General features: G+C 46.3%; 2 protein-coding genes across 2 annotated transcripts; one reads left to right on the top strand and one right to left on the bottom strand.

The window, feature by feature from the left end:
* The first annotated feature begins 3,750 nt into the window (after nucleotides 1-3,750).
* On the top strand, nucleotides 3,751-5,140 carry LOC103972523 (putative pectinesterase 10). The gene is made up of 5 exons (XM_009386882.2): nucleotides 3,751-4,005; nucleotides 4,079-4,256; nucleotides 4,357-4,554; nucleotides 4,633-4,871; nucleotides 4,966-5,140. Exons 1-5 carry the CDS (start codon nucleotides 3,788-3,790, stop codon nucleotides 5,138-5,140), a joined length of 1,008 nt encoding a protein of 335 aa, XP_009385157.1. The 5' UTR covers nucleotides 3,751-3,787.
* Nucleotides 5,141-5,738: 598 nt separating this feature from the next.
* On the bottom strand, nucleotides 5,739-8,975 carry LOC135597374 (receptor-like protein kinase ANXUR2). The gene has a single exon (XM_065090235.1). It carries the CDS (start codon nucleotides 8,556-8,558, stop codon nucleotides 6,000-6,002), a length of 2,559 nt encoding a protein of 852 aa, XP_064946307.1. The 5' UTR covers nucleotides 8,559-8,975; the 3' UTR covers nucleotides 5,739-5,999.
* Between the last annotated feature and the right edge of the window lie 85 nt (nucleotides 8,976-9,060).

Genomic DNA, 9,060 nt, shown 5'->3' with positions numbered 1-9,060 from the left:
GCCTATGGTGGCATCGACTAATTGGTCGACTCTCGGGAGTGGATAGCAATCTTTGGGGCATGTCTGGTTGAGGTCGGTGTAGTCAACGCACATCCTCCAGCTTCCATTAAGTTTTTTAACGAAGACTACATTTGACAGCCACCGAGGATATTTCACTTCGGTGATGAACCCTGCTTTTTTAAGGCGGTCGACCTCATTGCTGATCGCCTTCTGCCGGTCGAGAGTGAATCTCCTTGGCTTTTGCCTTACCGGTCGAGCCATTGGGTCGATGTTAAGTTGGTGTTGGGTCACGCTTGGGTCGATCCCGGGTATCTCCTCTGGGGACCATGTAAATACATCGGCATCCCCCCTCAAGAAATCAATGAGCTAGAGCTGCTCTGCTTCGGGGAGGATCGCCCCAACCTTCATGGTCTGCTCGGGCCAGCTCCTTTTTAAGGGCACCTCGATGATCGGCTCAGGTGGCTCCAGATGCTCTGTCCCTACTGCTCCTCCTCGGGCGTCTGTAACTTGGCGGGGGCACGACTTTCTCGAGAGAGCCATCGCTGTAAGATAGCATCGCCTTGATTCTCCCGGATCACTTCAGGACTCCCCGATCCCCATTGGGGTTGGGAATTTCATAGCCTAGTGATAGGTGGACATCGTTTCAGAATTTCACCTCGTTTCATAGCCCAGTAGCGATTTGGTGAATAAAGATGTCGGAATTTCATAGCCTGGTGTATTACCTTACGGAATTTCACCTCGTTTTATAGCCCAGCAGCGATTTGGCGTCGTGGCCGGGATCCCCCCGTCTTTGGGAACAGGCAGGGATGGCTCTCCGAGCCCGACAGAGGGGTGACCGATCGTCGGTTCTCCCTCGGGAAAAGCCTCGGTGGGATGCTCCTGCGACATGGCCCTCCTTCTAGCGCCAAAATGTTGGTGAACAAAGATGTCATAGTTGACGGGTCAGCACGGCTAGGTCCATGGGTCGATGTCGAGAGTTTTCTGTTGGCTGAGCTGGATGCCCAGGTAGGTTGGGCCTTCGCAACGAGATGTTGGTCGGCGTTTGTTAGTCCAAAAGCGTTGTCAGCGTCGAGCTGCATCTCTCCATTCCGGAGATAAGCGACAGCTCGACCTCCCTCACTAGGTGGCGATTTCCTGGTCGAGGTGCTCATAGCTCGGGGCGACCGCCTAACTGCAAAAAAGGCATTCGTCGGGTGATTCCTGACTGTGGCCCCTCCGATGAGCAAATCCATTGTTTGTGGAATTGTTTTCTTCCCCCCTGGGCCGAATGCCGGCCAAAGGTCTTTATACTATTGTCCGAGGGTCGGTCGTATGCAGGTTGGCGTGATGGACGTGCCAAACAATGCCTTGGTACAGATTCTGACTTGTCGTGTCTTGGGGGCGGTGCCATCTCGGGATTCCCGAGACGTGCCAAGCAACGACTTGGTACGGATTCTGACCTGGCATGTGACACCGGGTGTGACGTGTCTTGGACCCAAAATAGGCCCTATCACTTATCTCGATTTTGGAATACGAAATCGATTATTTTTTGTTTTAGAATTAATGATTTTGATTTCTTAAATTTTAGAATTGAAATCGAATTGAGTTGCTTCTAGAACTCAACCCAACTATTTCGGTTTTGATTCCGTTCTAGTTTCGTTTTGAACGGATTTTTTTTTCTAATTTTGATTATAAATATTTTTAAATATGATAAAAAAAATTTAAAATTTTATTTTTAAAATAATGAGTGTATTGGTATCAAGAAAAAATAATATAAAAAATAAAATTATAAAAATTTTAATTGTTTCATGTAATTGACGTTTTGATCTTTTCTATGGTCGATCTCTTAGTTTCGATCATCTTCATCCAATCATACCTCGTTGAAATTGAAAATATTGTTTTATATATCACACTTATAATTGAAGAATTGAAAACGATGAATAAAATATATTTAACATCATTAAAATTTTGAACATTTTTCCATAGATATTTTATTATTGTGGAAATAAATTAATTTGTCTAATATTATTTATAATAAAGTACATAATAATCATTTATACTTACTTTTATTAAATTTAAAGTAGCAAGAACGCCAATATACAAAAAAAATCACCATAAAAAATTTGTTGACACTAAATAACGGATGCATCATGAAAACTGATTTAAAAATTTTAGAAATTAAATAATAATATTTTAAAATAGTTTTTATTATACCATAAATGTTATTGATGGTATGTCCGTATATCATTCGTAAAAAAAATTAAAGATAATAATTTTTTATATGATTTAATCACTATCAATACAATGACATATTGAATCTATATATTGTGAGTTTGCTAGTGATCGAAATATTGGTATAAATGGAAATAAGATGATCAAAAGTTCAAAATAATTTATGTCATTACACGTGTCATTAAATGAAATAAAAAAAGATAGAAATGATCATTAGATTTGAGATTAAAAAAAATGAATGCTCAACGAATAACGAAAAATTATAATTAGAGACCAGATTAAAAAAATCTACCCCACTTACAACTGTTGGTATTTGAGCGATTTTAATACACAAATCGATACATTAGGGTTTATGAATCATTTGTGTACGTTTCTACACCAAATCCACCTCATTCAGATTCGGTATTTAATATGTAAATATGTAAAGATTTGAATTATAGTGGATTTTTGGTGCTTCTCCTCTGAGCTAATTATATATTACCCCTTCTAGTTAGATCTATTTTACATCCGGATCCTTAAACTTTAAAAATTTATATTATAATCCTTATAATTATGAAGATAAAATATTTAATTTTAAAATTTTATATTATAATCCTTATAATTATAAAAGTAAAATATTTAATTTTATTTATCATAACATCGTCGATTTTATCGACGGAATATATAATACATTTAGAAATAACACAATAATGATAGTAAAAAGATAATTTTAACGTTCAAATTATGTTTTATGACGGACAACGACATTATTGGGGGGTCATGGGTGGCTGTTATCATTATGATCGATGAGAACATTGAGAACTTATAAGATTTCTTATAAGGGGAGGAGGATAATGAGATGGAAGAACAGTGATGAAAAGTCAAGTCAAGCAAAGGAAGAGGATGATGCATATATTGATACTCTGCATCGATGCCGTTTGGCCATTATGTTAATGCTAACATATATGTAGAGTAGTAAAAGGGTCACTCGACATATGTATAGATGCTAACGTAGATGTATATACAAAGTGTCGATCGATATCTACATCGATGTCAACGTAGTTGTAAATATAGAGCCTCACTCGACATTTGTATCGACGCTGACAATCATGCGGAGAAGAGTGATGTCGCTTTGTACCTATGTCGGAATCGATGTAGATGTCGAGCGGTCTTTTCATTGCTTTGTATCTATATTGGCATCAATGCAAATGAAGAGCGTTGACATCTATATCGTCCTCATCCATATCTCTCTTTGTATCAGTTTTCATCATCGCTTTCCTTCCTCATTCTTCTCCTCCCCCACAAGAAGCTGCAAAAATCCCAAGCGTTCTAATCAGTTTTTCTTACGAACCACAATCACAATAGCTCTCGTGGCCCCAGTAAAATTTTATAAAGTTACGATAAATATAGTTAAATACTTTATTTTTATATATGTAAGGATTCTAATGTAAAATTTTTAATTGTAAGAATCAAAATGCTAAAGTTTTATCTATAATAGTAATATGTAATTAGCCCTATTTTCACCCTTGTTTTCGGAGTTTCATGCATCAATCTCTCTCTGTCCCTCCCTTCTCGCTACCTACACCGCCCTGGCTCCATGAAGTGGTCACTCCTCCTCTTCTTTGTCCTCCTCCTCTTCTTCTTCCTTGTCTTCTCGTCCACATCGAAGCTTAGCGGAGCAGCATCCATCGTGAGGACCATCGTCGTCGATCCTAACCACAAGGGAGACTTCACCAGCATTCAAGAGGCGATCGATTCCATCCCCAACAACAACACCCACTGGATAAAGATCCACGTCGCCGCAGGAGTCTACAGGTTCGTCGTCGCCGGAGCGCCTTTGACGCTCAACTTGCACTCCTCCGCCGTCTGAAGTGGGGTGTTCATGCAGGGAGAAGGTGAACCTGTCTCAATCCAAGAGGTACGTCTTCCTCGAAGGAGAGGGCGCTCACCGGACGTCGATCGAGTGGGGCGACCACTCCCCCGACCGCCGTGGCCATGGCGGCAAAGCTACTGCCACGTTCACGTCGTCTGCTTCGAGCTTCGTTGCTGCAGGGATAGCATTCAAGGTTAAGCATCACACAGAGGCTAATGATTCCCATTTCTCTTTAGGAGGGGGATTCCATCATGCAGATCAAGTCTTCCTTGATAAGTATGTTTCTGCTGCAGAATACGTATGATGGGAGCGTGAACATAAGGCAAGCCTTGGCAGCGGCGATATCGGGAGATAAGTCTTCCTTCTACAACTGCAGCTTCATTGGGTTTCAAGACACGCTCTTCGATCGAAAGGGACGACACTACTTCAAGGATTGTTATATCGAAGGGGTGATGGACTTCATCTTCGGAAATGGCCAATCCATTTATGAGGTATCGATCCCATTCGACAGTGATAATATATATATATATATACATAGTACTATTTTGAGGATCTTTTTGGTCATACAGGGATGCACGATATCGTTGATTCAGAGTGCGATGAAGCCAGGTTTCGTGACAGCGCAAGGGAGAGGGAGCCCCAAAGACCCTGGTGGCTTCGTGTTCAAGTCATGCAATGTTACGGGGTTTCAAGAGACGTACTTGGGAAGGGCATGGGGAGCTTATTCGAGGGTGATATTTTACAGAACCTTCATGTCCGGCATCATCATTCCACAAGGGTGGTATGCTTGGAACGCCATTGGTCACGAGTAAGTTATATTTCTAATCAGAGATGTTATGTATGTTAATTACTTTCTTATCCATCGACTTGAGCTTTTAGATTCGTTTACGATGATGTGTCAGGGGCAACATAACATATGCCGAATCGGAGTGCGTCGGACCGGGATCAAACCATTCGAGGCGAGTGGAGTGGGAGAGAAAGCTAAGTAACATAGAGCTAAGATATTTCATTCACATGACATACATTGATAGAGAAGGGTGGCTCAACGAACAACCGAAATCGAGTTGGTCTTATTAATGAATATATATATATATATATATATATATATATATATATATATATATATTGCTGTGAGTGTTCATCTTTTTTTTTTGACGCCATATAAATTTAGTCAATTTTTACCGGTAGCAAAATTTAATTTATATAAAAAAATGATTAAATGTCACTCCAACATGGTCTAAATGGATGTTCTAAATATGATTATATGGAAAAGTAAATTTCATCTACCACCATTCCCACCGATCACCTTATTTGTCCTCAATTTTGATATGGATTTAATTGATTTGGATAGATCTAATTATTCCCCCCCCCCCCCATATAACACACTTTGATTTAATCCCACATCTTAAGTGAGTAATGACTTACATCGATTTATACGAACATGATGATATAATATTATTAACTTAACCTTTAGTGGATAATTATTTAAACTTAATATAATAGATCTCTAATGTTTAGTTTTAGAAATGACCGACACTACGCTATAATTTGATTTTGGACCACATAAATAATCACAATAATCAATCGATTGGACCACATGAATAATCACAATAAATCGATCAATTGGACCGCATGAATAACACAATTAGGTAGATGAAATAATTTGTGCCATGAATAATCACAATAATCGATCGATTGGACCACATGAATAACACAAGAATGCAATTAGGTAGATGAAATAATTTGGGCACACTGACGATGGAAAGATCCGCGGTTGAGGTTTCTACTCTTCTAGCAAATCGCACAGTATCCGGTGATTGATCTGAAGGAATGTAGAGGAAGAAAAAGTAGTAGTCTGAATAAGGCAGCAGACCGAGTTGATTTCTCCCCGTCCTTCCCCCAATCAATCACCGGCGGTAATAGCTCGACAGAGACTTCATCTCCCCACCGGGTTGATGAGCTGAGAGAACACCGCACTGTTGTCCGACTCCTCGCTCACCTCACTCCCGCCGCCGACGCTTCCATTGCCGACCGCCACTGGCCTCTCCGTCGTCTCCTCCGTCACCGGCTTCCCGCTCTCGAAGCTTTCCTGCAGCTGCAGCGCGAACTCGAGGTTCCATAGCACGTCGCCCATGGAGGGCCGGTCGACCCCGTGATCCAGGAGGCACTTCTCCGCCGTCTCAGCGAACTTCTTCAAGCACTCGGGCCCGATCTTTCCCTCCAGAAGCGGGTCGACGATGTCGGCGAGCACCGCCTTCTTCTGGCAGTGCAGCGCCCAGTCGGCGAGGCTGACCTGCTCCCTCGGAAGGTTCGGGTTCAGCGCCGGCCGCGCGCACAGCACCTCGAACAGGACGACCCCGAAGGAGTAGACGTCGGATTTCTCCGTCAGCTGCTGTCGCCGAAAGTACTCCGGGTCGAGGTAGCCGAAGCTGCCCTTGACCATGGTGCTCACGTGGGTTTGGTTCACCATGGGGCCGGTCTTCGACAGCCCGAAGTCGGACACCTTGGCCACCCAGTTCTCGTCGACCAGGATGTTGGTGGTCTTCACGTCCCTGTGGATTATGGTATACTTGGCGCCGGTGTGGAGGTAGTGCAGTCCCCTCGCCGCTCCGATGCTGATCTCCAGCCTCTGTTTCCACGACAATGGCGGCTTGCCGCTCTTGTATAGGTGCTCCCTGAGCGTGCCGTGCGCCATGTAGTCGTACACCAGGATCATCTCGCCGTTCTCTTCGCAGCAGCCGATGAGGGAGACCAGGTGCTTGTGCCTCAGCTTCGACAGCATCTCGATCTCGGTCTGGAACTCGTTCACGCCCTGCTCCGACGACGGGTTCGACCTCTTGATCGCCACCTTGGTCCCCTCGTCGACGACGCCTTTGTACACCTTCCCGAACCCCCCCACGCCGATGACCAGCGACTCGTCGAAGTTCTTGGTCGCCTTCTTGATTTCCGCGAAGGAGAAGTGGCGGCACATCGCCGCCAGGTTCGACAGGTGGCTGCTCCCGGAGCTCTTGCCGGAGATGGTGGAGCTGCTGGTCGACGTACCGCCGTACAGGGGCAACCAGCCCGAGCCGCCGCTCGAGTCGTTGCCGCCCACCCTCTTCTTGCGCTGATACACCACGACGCAGATGGCAAAGAAGACGCTGGCAGCCGCAACTCCGCCCGCCGCGCTGCCTATTATGTGCACGTTGCTGCTCGACTCGGACGAGAAGCTTCGTTGCGCCTCCTCCGACTCAGCTTCGGCGAGCATGGAAGAAGGCTCGGGGTTGGGTCCTGCCAAGTTCCCCGCACTGTCATTGAGCTTAAAGATCTCCAATCCGTTCAGCACCGAGTCGTAGTACTCGGGCTTCGCCGCCGCCGAAGGATGCAGCGCCACCCAGAGCTGCTCGTCGCCGGGGCCGTCGGCGACGTACACCGCGTAGTCCTTGTACACCGGCACGGCCTTGGAAGAAGCCCACGCGATTACGTCCGCCTGAGCCTGCGCGGTCTGGTTGTTGACGAAGATGTCGAACACTCTCTGGTTGACCTTGGTCATCTGCAGCTCGCAGAAATGGAGCCTGACGACGTAGGTGAAGTTGGCGTCGACTTGGAAGATCCAGGTGAGGTTGTAGTTCATGTTGACCTTGGGATCAGGGCCCATCGACCTCGCCGTGCGGTAGACGTCGGTGGGGGCAGCGGACTCCGCCGTCCCCTCCTCTGGGTAGCTTATCTTGAGCTTGTTGCTGGCCGAGGTGGTGATGCCGAAGCCGGCACCGTAGATGTAGGGGGAGTCGTCGTACCAAGTCCGGCTGAGGCCGGAATCGTTGCTAGCCGGCAAGTACTGCCCTCCCACGTTGAGCCTGTACATCGTCAGCAACGCAGAGCTGCCAACCTCGACGGCCTGATCCGAGAAACCCACCAGCTCCGCCGGCTCGCTGTAGATATCCGGCATCGACACGATCTCGATGCCGTTGACGAAAGCGTAGGAACTGTTGTGGTCGGCCGACGGCGTGAAGGTGAGGCTTATGCTTCCGGCGGAGGTCGGCAGGACGGAGAACTCCTTGACGATGTAGGCCTGCGTGAGGGCCTTGGCGGTGATGTACGCGCTAAAGTTCTTGAGGAGGGTGATGCCGTCGGAAGTCGAGACGGAGAAGAAGGAGTTCTCCGGGGGGAGGCCATTGTAGGCGGACGGGTAGAAGTGGAGGCGCACCCAGTGGCGCTCGGACCCGTTAACGGCGAACTTGTAGGTGGATTCCGAGTTGAATACCCGTGCGGACATGTAGGGGACGGTGGACGGGAGCGCCGGGTCCTGGTAGAGGGCGGTGGCCGGGGCGGAGTTCTTGGAGGTGAGGCTGGACTTGGAGGTGGAATCCGCCAGCCATTTTCGGCCGTCGGCGTCGGTGGCCTCCGAGGAAAATCCACAATTGAGGAGGATCGAATCTGAGGGGAGGTAGGCGGCCTGCGAGGCAAAGGACGAGAAGAGAAGGAGGAGGGAGATGAGAAGAGAATCTTTCGCCATTTCCTTCTGCTGCTATTGGTACGGATCAATCCATGGAGGTACGAAGAGCGTCGAGGGGAGGAAGAGGGCAACAGAGGAGAACAGAGAACAGTTGGTGTTCTTTCTCTGCTTTCGCTCTGTTGATGTCCTTTGCGCTGTCGCCTCTGTTCTTTTCTTCGGGGGAAGGAGGAGGGGAGGAGCGTTGATACGGGAACGGCAGGCCGTTGGAGGCGGGAGTTGGAGAATGAAAAGCGGGGGAGTTCGGTTACCATCGGGTGGCGGGAGACAATTCCACACATAGAACATGCTAAGATTGGAAATGACATGGTGTACATGCCATTCGCGGCTTGCTTGTTTGTTTGAATAGTATTCGATTAAACGGTCAAAAATGTTATTTTACTGCTTGGATGACAAATATTGACCCTTCCAATCTTAACGACGATCATGGGAGGTTTGGATCAAACTAGAGTATGTCTCATAATAATAATAATTATTATTATGTTCGCTATTAACCTTTGGTAGC

This window comes from Musa acuminata, chromosome BXJ1-11 (genome assembly GCF_036884655.1).
Source record: "Musa acuminata AAA Group cultivar baxijiao chromosome BXJ1-11, Cavendish_Baxijiao_AAA, whole genome shotgun sequence".
NCBI lineage: Eukaryota > Viridiplantae > Streptophyta > Magnoliopsida > Zingiberales > Musaceae > Musa > Musa acuminata.
The sequence above is the reverse complement of the archived record's forward strand: the minus strand, read 5'-3'. Positions and strand labels throughout refer to the sequence as shown.